The 13,341-nt window shown below is 38.5% G+C and overlaps 1 protein-coding gene across 5 annotated transcripts in view; it reads right to left on the minus strand.

Moving 5' to 3' along the window:
- Positions 1–13,127, minus strand: part of LOC149067773 (ATP-dependent RNA helicase DDX54) — a 28,510-nt gene extending 15,383 nt beyond the window's left edge. The window contains exons 1-7 of one of the 5 annotated variants that reach the window (XM_089252078.1): positions 13,056–13,127; positions 10,743–10,834; positions 8,042–8,189; positions 3,726–3,796; positions 2,160–2,348; positions 1,256–1,443; positions 16–199 (exon numbers count right to left, since the gene is read on the minus strand). In XM_089252078.1, the coding sequence (XP_089108204.1) occupies positions 16–199; positions 1,256–1,443; positions 2,160–2,348; positions 3,726–3,796; positions 8,042–8,189; positions 10,743–10,832 (870 nt within the window). In that variant the 5' untranslated portion in view covers positions 10,833–10,834; positions 13,056–13,127. The other 4 variants (XM_089252076.1, XM_089252077.1, XM_089252079.1 and 1 more) reach the window with 4 other exon arrangements.
- Between the last annotated feature and the right edge of the window lie 214 nt (positions 13,128–13,341).

Here is a 13,341-nt window from a genome sequence, read left to right on the forward strand (position 1 = left end):
AACTGGAAGCATTACCTTTAAGTTTTCACTGAGTTTCGTTTCTACGTCTAGACGTATCAGTTCAGGATCTGTGAGTCCAGCTCGAGCAAAATCCACAAGCATACGAGGAAGGGTAGCTGAAAACATTAGAGTCTGTCTATGATGGGGCAATCTGTGCAGAACCTCTTCTAATTGTTCTTGGAAACCCATTTCGAACAACCTAATAGTATACTACAATTATATTATCAACTGATATTAACAAATTATACGGATCACTCATTAGCATAAAAAAAAGTGAATACATGAAACAAAAATATAATTAATTCCAGAAATGGTGATCTTACAGGTTCTACCCAAGAAGAAACTCAAGCCTCACAATGGTTTCTTGATCCTTTCAAGCACAGGTGTAGAAACTTCTTGGCCAGTAGGCCATAAAAAAACTAAATATTGATGCAGTCAAATATCAATGGAAAAACACTGATAAAATTAATGTAACTCTTTCAAACAATGTTTCATTCGTATTAAGATACTTCGAGCATAGTTACCATGCATCAAAATCTACGTCCCATATTTTTTAATTGCTGCACAGGCCAGTTTGTGCACTCAAGATGTGAAGCAAATATGCTATTATAGAGGATGACATGGCAGATCAATGACAGCGTTAGATCACTTGATCATTTTCTGCATGTAGAGGCTGGGTTTAACCAGAATCAACAGTTTATTGCCAATTACAAATAACAGCAGTAGAAATGTCTTTTTTTATACATCTGTTTCACCAAGAGGTGGGTTGCTTGCGGTAGCAATGTACAATAAAACCTGTCAATAATAATACTGTACGGACCTATGAAAAATACTTTTATAGACAGGTTATCATTGTAGATAGTTTGAGCATTTGCACTATTTCCTACTGAATAGGAATTCCACCGGCACCAAAGATAATATCGTTATAGGCAGGTTTTTTTTATCCTTATACACATGTTTCACTGTATCTTGCAGCCATTTTAATGCTATTTCTGTTGTAACTCTGTGTTGCGAAAGAATTCAATAAGGTTTAGTTGGGTATTGAACTCACAACACCTTAAATATCCTTTTTTACAGCAAGTGAGTACCTTGAACTGGGCTACTGCGCTTGACAGCTTTAGATCATTGTTTGATAAGAGTCGCAGCTCAATATTATATTCATTATAGTAGTAAGCGTTAAAAAAACAAAAAACAGATACTATTGACAAATATATACATGACTGCAATAGGTGGTAGCCACAGTTATCATACATACCTGTCTGCTTCATCAAAAACAACGTATTCTATAGAGGTCAGCTTCAAATCCATCTCTATAACCAAATGAAGAAATCTTCCAGGAGTGGCGATAATGATATCGGGGTGTGAATGCATTGCAGCAAACTGCTCTTCTATCTTTTCGCCACCGAGTACTGTCACAGGCTTCAGCCCAGTGGATTTGCCAATCTGAAATCCCGTGACAAATCACCTCTTGTATTATGAATACATAAAAAAGGTAACAAAAACCACATTTTAAGAAGTAACCACAGTAGATTATTGTGATATTTCATTCTTTTAGAAGCATCAAATTGCTTGATACTACTAACAATACAGCAGTGGAACCCCTGATCACCCGTTTTATGGTCAAATAATAATTTTAAAAAAAAACGTTATTTAAAGTATGAATTTCAAACCTCTACTTAACGGTCACAGATATACATGTTAATTAAGCTACTACTGTTGCTACTTTTTGTGTAAGGCACAAAAGTGTAGTCTGTAAATACGTTTAAGGGGTGAAACATATGGCTCATTAATCAACTGATTATGATTTTGTGTACCCAATAAACGTTTATAAGTGTATTATGGCGGTATTAACAATGATGATTAAAATATGTCAACAATAGAGTAATTTGGTGGTGTATAATGAGCTCTCTCTATCTATATATAAAGATAATCCTTTGACAGCAATATTTTCTCTGGGTCCAAACAGTTATCATTAATTTACATTTATTTGTTAGTTCATATTTATTTCACTGTAATTCATAGAATATAAAGGTTGTAAATGGGGGGGGGGGGGACATACAAATAAATGGTATATTGTTCAGAACTAAAAGGACAGGAAAGTGTCAGCTCGTGAAATCTAGTGGCAACTGTGGTATATTTCATTTGAAAAAAAATATTACCTCTTTTGTGAACTTGAGAGTCTGCAATGCCAGTTCTCGAGTAGGTGAAAATATCAGAGCACGAGCGCCAGATTTTGCCGTCCTAGCTTTTAGTTTCTCCAGCATCGGGATTAAAAATGCTCCAGTTTTCCCACTCCCGGTCCTTGCCATAGCAACAACATCTTTTCCTCCCAGAATAACTGGTATAGTCTATTGATTCAACATAAAAAAATATTTATATAAAATAGTATAAAAATATTTATAGACAAAGAAAACTAATTTTGAATATTTGAAAAAAATTAATAGTTTACTGTGTATTTTAATTTTGATAATCCTTAAACAATGAAATCACAGCACAGTACAAACGAAAAAAGGGGGTATCAACTCTTTCCAAACATTTTTTTTCCCCATTTAACAGTAAATATAAATATATATATATATATATATATATATATATATATATATATAATTGATTTTCTGTGTGTGTGTGTGCAAGTTTTCTATACAAATCTACAATTTTAGATTGATCGTCATCAAATTTTGTATATATACCAAACTGGACCCGGCTTGAACGATAGGCTACTTTAAAAGTTCATCAGAGATGGGCAGAAAACTGTTGGGCAACAATGGTTCCTGGACCATCACTTTCGGAATGTTTACTTTGGTTACCATGGTTCCTTAGCAATGTGTTTCACACATGTGTCTGCCTTTACAATGGTTTGCCACTCCTTTATTGATGCCAGTATTATGTGTGTGATAGTTTATATGTCTTTATAATGGTTTGTCACTTTTTTTCAATCATCCCAGACTTTTTGTCCACTACTGTGGTGGCTACCTTCAGTGCAGTTTTGATAATTTTTGTCGCACCACTGTCATTTTCTGCAGACGAGGGCTAATTAGACCGGGACCTAACCTGCAATTTATTGCTGATTCCAAATGGCAGGCTTGTTTTTTATACTCATCGAGAGGTTGGTGTGCTAACCCCTCGATGGGGGCTTCCTGCGGTAGCAATTTTTTGCTACGGTCAAGTCACCGTTTTTGTTGTACCCCTGTGTCAGGAAAGTTTTCTGACAAGGACAAACTGGGTATCGAACTCGTGACACCTCTAAACATCCTTTGGTACTTTAGGCGAGTATCTTATTGACCTAGGCTACCACTCCCTTCAGCGCAGTTTTTAACAAGTGAGGCGCCAAATTAAATTTCTTGAATGATGTTATCCACTGACCCTTTTGCTAGAGGCGCAGAAGGGTCAACCTTGCCGTTGTGACATCAAGCAAGTGACACGTGTCCCATCAACACAGACAAGGTTGCTCCCTCCACGTCTCCAGCAAAAGTGTCAGTGGATAACTGTCATCCAAGGAGGTAGTTTCATCTCCTCGTTTGTCGAAAGCTGCCCCGAAGATGTCCACCCCAGTAGTGGAGTGGACAAAACATCTGCCTCAAAGAAGCCTGGAACACGGCATAACAGCCCGAAAGGTATGAACTTTATTATAATCTCAGGAAGAATTTTAAGAAAAAATACTCTTCTTTGTAAAAAAACATTGTCATGGAAATTTTTACCACAATTGATAACAACATGCAGCTTACCTTTCTCTGTATAGGAGTAGGGACCTTATAGCCTTTGGCCAATACCCCTTTCAAGACTGGAAAACTCAGACCTAAATTTGTAAAACAAAAAATTATTTTGTGATATAATCTTCACAAGCTTTCAATAATAATTTGGTACCAGATTAACATAAACTCAGTTCTTTAACACTTTGGCAGCACAAATAGTGGAAAAAATATTCCTTTCTGCACCGCCAATCATCAGAAAGTGATTTATACAAATTACTAGGCTCATCATTTTACGTGCAATAAGAACAGTTAGAAGAGTTAAAATCAAGTCCTGAGTTAGATAATGGAAGGTTTCTAAATAAAATTTAAAATGGAAAGTAAATGAGCAGATGGAAAGCACTGTGCAGCAGGATTACTAACACTTTGTGCATTCAAATCCTTTTTGCATTCGGTACATACCGCTTAGATACATCAACCCTTGTGAGGGGAGTCGCTGAGAGCTACCAATATTGACGTGTGTGCATGTTCATTGCTCTGAAACGGTTCTTTTTTAGATTATTATGGGATGTTGCAGAGCTGCAAGTGACAAAAGTTTAAGAGCCACTGCTTTAGAGGAATGTTTAAGGAGTTGTTATAAATAGTGTGTTATGTCTACACTACCATTATGCATGCAGGGTGTAGTGGTTCATTCATATAGGTAGCGTTTCATGCAAAAACTACACACAGAACAACCATAGGTAGAGAACTTTAAAGTGTGGGAGGGGCATGATGATATCAGTTCATATATGTCATGTCCCTATACATAAGATCAGTTGGCTCCGTCTTTGACTCTATCTGAGGGGGCGGCAATGCCCCATATGACCCCCCCCCCCAATATCTCCATCCATGACAGACAAATGTAAAAGGGATTTTTAAATATCAAAATGTAGGGAATGGAAGTAAAAACATTATTTTTCTTCCTTTGAGAAAAACGTATCATGCTAGCCATTCTGCCAATTACCATAGCATTGCCAATTATCGACATACACTATGGTAAATTACCTGTCATTATTACACTGAAATAAAAATCACAGCAATGAAAATCATCTCACCATCGAGCCAAAAGAAAAAAAAAAGAAAGAGACAGACAGATGTAGTGGGACACAGGTAATCTTACAGATTCGATTGAGAAGAGGTTGAACTGACGATGGCTGTTTCAGAAATTTTGTCTTTTTCTCATCGAAATTAAAGTTCTTTTTGATTTGGTACAATGACAGCAATTTGCTTTATGCATATCATGCCACTTTAGGGGGTGGGGAAACACAGGCAAAGGACTTTCTCTAATTAAATTTTTGGGAATAATTTTTTCCTCCTTAAAAGTAGGGATTTTTTAAATAAAAGTCAGAATTTACGAGACACGAGTTTTTCTGGAATCCATATGGAGTAAACATTCGGGAGATTTGGCAGCTACGATTTACCACCCACAGCGCCCTTGTCTTAATTAATGTAGGTCCATGGAATAGCATAGGTGTCAATTCCCAGACTTGAAAAACCTATAGTTTGTCCTGTGAGAAAATATTTTGCTGCAGATAAAACATGTCATGAGAATAAGAGGAAAGAACTGGGATTTTTTTCGAGATTGCATAGTGCAGAAAATCAAGGATTACAATTATTGTGCCAACTTATTCATTATCGTACGACTATGAACACTTTTATTTTGTATCTAACATTAGATGATAAATGCTCCTCCCTACATGGAATTCATTTTCATCCACTGCTTACTGACTTTGCTTCAATTCCCACCCTTGAAAATAAATTTTTTCGGGGGTTTTAACAATAATTGACATTTTTTTTTTTACTTTTGGTGTCATACTGGACAACCATTAGCAATTTCCTGTACTTGAAAAATCCAAATTTCCTATATTTTTCATCAGTAAATTACGTCAACCCACACTAGTGAAATAAATTAAGAGAATTTGTATATTTTATCGAATTTCATGAAAAGAACTGAACTGAATATAAAACCACTGCTTCTAGACAAAACTGCAAATCTTGTACGTCAAATACGTAAATGTACACATGTGTGTAGGCGGAGCCAGTAGAGAAAAAGGCTGCATAAGACACATTTCATTCGTTAGCACACCCCAGCAAATTTCTTGGTGTTATTTTGCCGCAATCAGTTAATTTCAAATTGTAACAGTAAAAATGAGTAACCACCAACGTTCAGATGATGGAATGAGGTGGCTAATTGTGGGGAGGCTAGAAACAGGACAATCTCAAGTCCAGATTTGTAGAGAGAGTTCAATTTAACGCCCAGCATCGTCTGTAACTTATGGAAACAGTTCCAGAATACCGGATCCATCGACAGAAAGCCTGGGCAAGGTCACGATGGCCAGAGAAGATCGCTATTTGTCGATTATAGCAAGGCGTAACAGGAGTGCTACAGCTTCTCAGCTCTCTCGTGACTTGTATGCAGCCACAGAAAACCGTGTATCAGGGGGTGACTGTTTCCAAAAGACTTCATGAGAGAGGGTTGTTTGCAAGAAGACCTGCTGTTTGCGTCCCGCTCACTTCTACGGACAGGAGAATCCGTTTATCATGGTGCAAAGAGCATAGAGATTGGAGTATGGATCAATGGGCGACCGTTCTCTTCATTGATGAGTCCCGGTTCAGCCTAAGCACCGATTCTCGCCGTACGTTCATATGGAGACAACCAGGGACCCGCTACCTACCCTCCAACGTCCGCGAAATCGACCATTATGGCGGAGGAGGTTTAATGGTCTGGGCAGGCATCATGTTGGATGGCCGCACACCTCTCGATGTCTTTGAAAGAGTCACTGTGACTGGTGTGAGGTATAGGGATGAGGTCTTAGAGCTCTATGTTCGCCTTTTCAGGGGTGCAGTTGGCCCTGAGTTCATTTTAATGGACGATAACGCGAGGCCACATAGAGCTCTTCTGCTCGACGATTTTCTAGAGAGTGAGGATATTCGCCGGATGAATTGGCCAGCCAGATCTCCAGACCTTAACCCCATAGAGCATGTCTGGGACGCTCTAGGGAGGGCAATTGCAACTCGCAACCCCCTCCGGGAACCATCCAGGGAATTAAAACAGCGTTGCTGAACGAGTGGGACCAGTTGCCACAGGAAATGATAAACTGCCTTATTTCAAGTATGAAATCACGCTGCTAGACCTGTATATCTGTAAGAGGGGACCATACCCCCTATTAACCCATTTTTTTTGTTTATTCTGCAACCGCTGTTTCATACCTTCCGACTCCAACGAGTGTTACGCACGATCATGCGTGTGTATTACAATTATTGAATGGTTACTTGTTTTGTATTGCATCAATGTATGTACATATCAAATTTCATTAAAATCGGTACAGTAGTTCTAGAGATAATCGACCATGTCTGCAAATTCTCTTAATTTCTTACACCAGTGTACTATTGCAAGCACTGAAGGATTTCTTTTAGGGAGATTTTCATTTTTGCAAAGCACAATTAAGAGGATTTTTCTGTTAAGATACGAAAAATCAGAATATTATAAGACTACAAAATCGGAAGGCTTCTAGTGAGATTGGAAGCATTTGCAACTATACAATAGTCTAATAAAGAACCACTCCCCATCATACTGAACGGGCACACATCAATATTGTTATAAAAATTATGTAAATAGCCATTATCATGTATTGCCATTTTTTGCCTGTAAGCGTATATAATAACCATTAATGCAATTCTCTGTAAATATAGCTAAGTTGGCACATTTGGCGAAGGTTATAAGTTAGTAATGTCATGACTCCAAAAAGAGAAGTGTAAAGATGTCATATTTTACTCCGCGAGATTATTCTAGAAGGTTTCTTTCACCTATATAAGTGGCGCCACTAAAAACAAACTACGCCCAGTTGGCGAAAGACAAGATCTTATTTGTCTATCTCACTCTATCTGTAGGTCACATTCCATCAAAATCTCTGCTTGTAAATACGTGTAAATAGCTGTTCTGTGAAATAAATCTGTGACGTCCTGCATTTGGTTTGATCCTTGGCTCATTTCAAGGACTCATGAGAGACATTATCCAGAACAATATCAACAGCTCGCAATTATGCCCCCTGACACAGGTTACCAATCTCTCTCTCTCTCTCTCTCCCCCCCCCCCCATAGAAGTAGAATCACTGAAGCAGAACGATTCAAGCATCAGAAGTTTGAGAATTTCAGCAAATTGACCTTACTGGTTTTTTTTATACCCCAATTGCATTGATCAACTTATTTCATATTTTCTATACAGTTATTCAGAAAATAAAAACTTGAGTGGAAATTTGAGCCACTTATGAGCAAATTTTCGTATACAAGCAGAACACCACTCTAGTACTTGCCCATGGACTGGAAACCACCCGATTTGGTTTTCTTCAGTTTGTCCATTAGAACAGATCCAGTCAACAAAGGCATTTCATCGTCATCCTCGTCTGATTCAACATTCTTTCCTCCCTGTTCCACATCACTGTCACTTTCGTCTTCATCTTCTTCCTGAACATATAAAAAAGGAAAATTTATTTCTGCATGATATACATACAGTACAACAAGGCTAGATAAACCAAGGGTCTGTCTTTTTTAATATAGGGTCCATTTTTTGTGAAAATGTTTTCCATTTTCGTGGAAATGACCATTGATTTTGTGACAAGGAAGTAATGCTGGGGGTCTAGGCAAAACAATCTAGTTAATATTTTATGAAAGAAATGTAATGTCAGATTTATGGTTTGTATCTTATGAAGAGCACATTTTTAAGACCCAGAATTTTGTGAAGGATCTGAAGATCCTCCCAAAATTTTGGTTGGACAGACACTAGCAAACTGAAAACAAAAATGTTTTAAGATAAAAGCATAACTTTTTTTTCGAGAAAAACTGTCCAAAGAACTTTTTTTCTAATTTTTCTGGCACGGCGTGACAACCAACATGGAAAGGAGTTGTAAACATGGAAAGGAATCTAATCATCCAAGGCTGGGTGAGGTTACAGAATGGAAGCAGTTGTCTGGAGATGCCTGCCTCATCGTTGGTTTATGTTAAACAACATCCCGTCATGGTGATGGAGGAGTTCCGGAAGATAATGGCAATGAGATGCGATCAGCTGTGATTAGTCGCTATGGCAGCAATCAGTCGCATATAAGGCGAAACCCAGACTGTCTGGGGGCATTCCAAGTCACAGCAGCCACATACTTCTAGTTCGTCCCATGGGTAGAGATACAGAGGGGCATGAGGGCATGCCCCCCCCCCAGCATCAAAGGTGGAGTTGACTAATCTAATGTATATGTGTGTATATGAAATGTCCCCCCTCCCCAGACTTTCAAGTCTATCTCTACCTATGGTTCATCAATAGACTCCACCTGGGGGTTGGGAGCCTTCAACTATGTGCTGCCCTTGTTAACCTTTCCTGATGTCTACTCTGGCTGTTTTCAGATTAAAATTATAGGATACAAAGGATTGGTTGACCAGCCAATGGATGATGATCTACTGGCTCGAGGGTATACCGATTTCCATGACTGGACACGACTACACAATTCGACGACTTGCAGTGATGTTAAATTTCAATCATAATTTGTTTGAAATTTACATGTTAAAATTCTGTCAATTAAAATTAATATTTTCCAGAGTTCAATCTCGACTCATGTTGGATCCCTTCGTGATTCCCAGTTGCATTGATCCCTTTAAGATCACGGTTGTAAAAGGTGTTTCGTCGCATATCCCTCGACTTACCAGGAGCCTGTCCAAACATTTTTCATGGGGGGGGGGGGGGGGGCGTTTTTGTGAAAATGGTCATTAACTTTGTGAAAATAAGTAATTTTGTGGGAAGTGAAATAATCTCATTAATCTATCACAGAAAAAGTGAAATGCCAAATTTATGGTTTCCTTCATTTTTATTTTGTGAAAGGTTCGTTTTCGGATCTAGCATTTTGTGAGGAGTCAGTTTTTCAGATCCAGAATTTTGTGGAGGGTCCAGAAAATGAACCCAAATTTCTGCTGGACAGACCCCTGCTTTTATCTTATCCAGTATTACCGTCCTCTCATTGTAAACATGATTATTTTTTTTCTACAATCAGACGCACATTTGAATCAACCAAGCAATTGTATACAACTAAGGTTTTATACAGAAGCCACTACGTACAATTTGCTTATTTATAATGCACATTCAGATTTTTCATGTGTGTGTGATTTCCATTATAACTGCTACAAAAAATTTTGACTTGTTTTCTTTGTTTCCTGTCGTACTTCAGACAGTCCATTGAATAACAATTTAGGTGCTGGCCAAATTTTTTAAGAGCTACGTTTCTTTTTAAAGGAAATGTTAAATTTTTGTAATTACTATTATTTTTATGTACTTGACGTGTCCACCGACATGGAAAAGGGTCAGACGGACATAATTTCCAAAAAAATTTTGAGTTGTCCTCAAAAATTCAATTATGACATATGCAAAATTCTAAGCAGCAGTGCTAATTTCTTGATTTCCATGGCAACCAGATGCCCAAAATTTGTGAAGCCCTGGGTTTTTTTGGGCCTGAAAATTTTGAAAATAAATTTGGTGATAGCCAGGGTCCCCGTAACTAGGCTGGGGCAACCGGGGCACTGTCCCTGGCTCCCGCGCTGAATGGGGGCCCCAACAAAAGTATACACTTGTTTTTGCATAATAACCCTTTCAAGAGGGGCTCAGAGAAGGTACGCTACTGCCCTGGCACCAGCCATGCTCTATGGGAGCCAAACATTTTTTTTAGATCAGCCAAAATACTTATTATGCTTTTCCGAGGTTTGGTAACCTTTTCCCTCATTGACGAAGCTAGTTACACAAATTCCAACAATTTTGCATAATCAGCAGACTCCACTTCAGTCACAGCACATAGAAAAATTCAGGCACCAATGCAGCTTTTTTCAAGTTACCATGGTGACTTGGATGGGTGCCTTGTCGAGCCCCTGTATTACTGTACATATAAAACACAGGATTCGGCAACGAAAGAGTAAACAGGACTACAAGAACAAACTTGAAAATATCCAAAGATACTTATACTCAGAAAAGATACTTACAAAATGTTCCGTTTCATTTTCGTCCTTGGGCGGCTCTGTCTCATTGTCCTTCTTTGGTGCAGATTTAGCTTTTACTTTCTTGCCTTTTCGCTTCATTTCTGCAGAAATATTTACATATGATTATGTAATATATCAGACAAATATTAATAATTTATATTTATAAATTATGTAATATATAAAACAAATAATTATCACATCCATATTAAAATTAACGTTGCAGGTTTTAGCTTTTGTTTTGTCATAAAGAATTGTGCAGGGGCCAGCGTGTATACTTCGTTAACTGTGATCAGCCAACCCATGCAGCATGACTCTTCACCCTGAGATAGAATGTCAGTCACTAAAAATTAATCAATTGTCATCAAAGCTTGCGCCAGCCCCCCTAATGAACTACATTATATATATAATCCTAGAAGTAACACTTTCTTCACAGGAATGCGTATATATTTTGTGTTTAGTTTTTTGTATACATAATTTTGTGTACATATTTTTCCATATTCTTCAGCACTAATTAACCGTATATTTCGTAAATAGATGGGGGTTTTTTAAATATAATTTTTATTTGTTTCCCTTTCCACATTGTCATATTTCATTCATTTCTTGTTTTATGAAATAAATTGTATTTTCTGTAAAATTGCATATGTATCTTGTCGAGCATTTTGAATTGACTACCAAACAGCAATCGTTTGGCGAGGAAAAAAAAAGGCACCACATTGACTACTCTCTTATGGAAAATTAATCCTAGAACGTGTTGTGTATGTATATGCACAGCCCCTAAGGTATTTATTTTCTCAGAGATATGCTTGTTCCGTGTTCTTGCTGGTGCTGCCATCCGTACCAACAGCATATGATAACATAGCGATCATGGCGCTAATTAAAAATACCAGTTTCTGTAATGTGCCAGAATGGCGTTGCGGCAAGATGCTCATCAACCACAGTGAAGGTTACTGTCACAGAGTCTCAGGTTCAAACCCCAAGGAGGATATAGATATTTTCCTAACACACTTGAGGCAATCACCTATAGACAGCACCTTCATTTCCAACCCATCTCATTAATGACAGTAAATTGCAATATAGTAAGAGTTATTGTTTGGCGAAGAAGTTTCTCAAATGTTTGCCAATTCAAAATGATGTCTCAGTAATTCACTGATTGCACTAAACAATCTTGGTCTGACGATAATTTTCTCAGGTAAATGTCTGCTTCAATTACGGAGGGAAGGAATACGAACCATGGGAACAAAGTAGGTAAGCCAATGAGACATTTAGATAGTGATAAATGCCCAGAGCTGCAACTGGAAAGGCAAATTTACTCTAGTACCCATTTTGGCATTGCCCTCCCTGCAATTTTCAGTGGGAGGATGAACGCCATGGGCTCTGTCACTGGACTTATCCCGTTGCCAAGATCTCTACCAGCCCAGCTTCGTTCATTCATTCAGTGGGGTAGAGGAAATAAACTCGGCATCCAGGGCGTTGGATCAAGCATCATCTACACGGCATACCTTTTTATCGCCAAGTTTTCAGCTACGAAAAAAACTTTGATATGTCACCAACACAATCCTCTCTGGCACATTTTTAAACATTATTGGATCTCGTTGCACCGGTAACCCTAGGAAATAACGCCAAACTGGGCCTGGCGATTAAAGCCGGGTTTTCCTAGGAGCAGGTTTCCTGTGATTCGCGCAGCGCGACACGTCGTCCACTCACCAATAAGAAAAACAGAACGACTGTTTTCCTACAGAGCGCAATACGCCTCACGACAGCGCTTTACGTCGGGCGTGATTGGCCGACTGCTTCAGGAGTAATCAAATGCGTCACGCGCCGCGCGTTTTGCCAATGTTCTCTTCACTCTTGTGTGTTGTCTTTCCCTTCCCTTCAAACCGGAGCATGCAGACGACAGAGTAGCTGATGTCAAGGCCATATACTATGATACAGCCGTCCTGATCTGATGCGCCACGCTAGGAAAACACAAACGCGTAGCGTAATCATGTAACACGTTTTTACCGGCGCGAAATGGTTGAATTCGGTTCACGCGGCGCAAAAATCATATTCCTAGGAAATCTCAGCTTATAAGAACTGGCGACAAGCAGCAGTATATCGGGTATTTACCCGGCTAAGTCGACAGAATCAACGGAAAAGATTTGGCAATGCATAGACCATAACAGTCGGTGATATTTTGATACGCATTAATTCAGTTGATCTAAGTGAAACCAAAATTATTTCGAATTAACGATATTTTTATATTCCCCCCCCCCCCTTACAAATACCTGCTCATGAGCAAGGAGGAGGTGAAGAAATGCAAACTTGCAAGTAAAATATACTCACTTATAACAAAATAACAATAACACGTGGGGAAATGTATTGCCACTTGCCAGGGACCAAGCAAGGATGCCTTTGTATCGGCTAATATCGCAGGGTTATTGCCTCTTCTTTCCAAAGTATATTCCATTTTCCCCCTTCCTGTTGCTGAAACGTATAACAGTATGACTATGCGTCCAGTATTAGCCAGTTCATTCCCACATAGTGATCTCACATTATTGGTCAATAACGCAGATTTTTTTTTTTTCGTTCGATTCAGTTCCTTACGAGTAGGGCCCACAAACGGAACTGA

Source organism: Pholcus phalangioides, unplaced genomic scaffold (genome assembly GCF_987345545.1).
Source record: "Pholcus phalangioides strain wild (caught in Gottingen) unplaced genomic scaffold, Ppha-v1.0 ptg000028l_1, whole genome shotgun sequence".
NCBI classification, from domain to species: Eukaryota; Metazoa; Arthropoda; class Arachnida; order Araneae; family Pholcidae; genus Pholcus; species Pholcus phalangioides.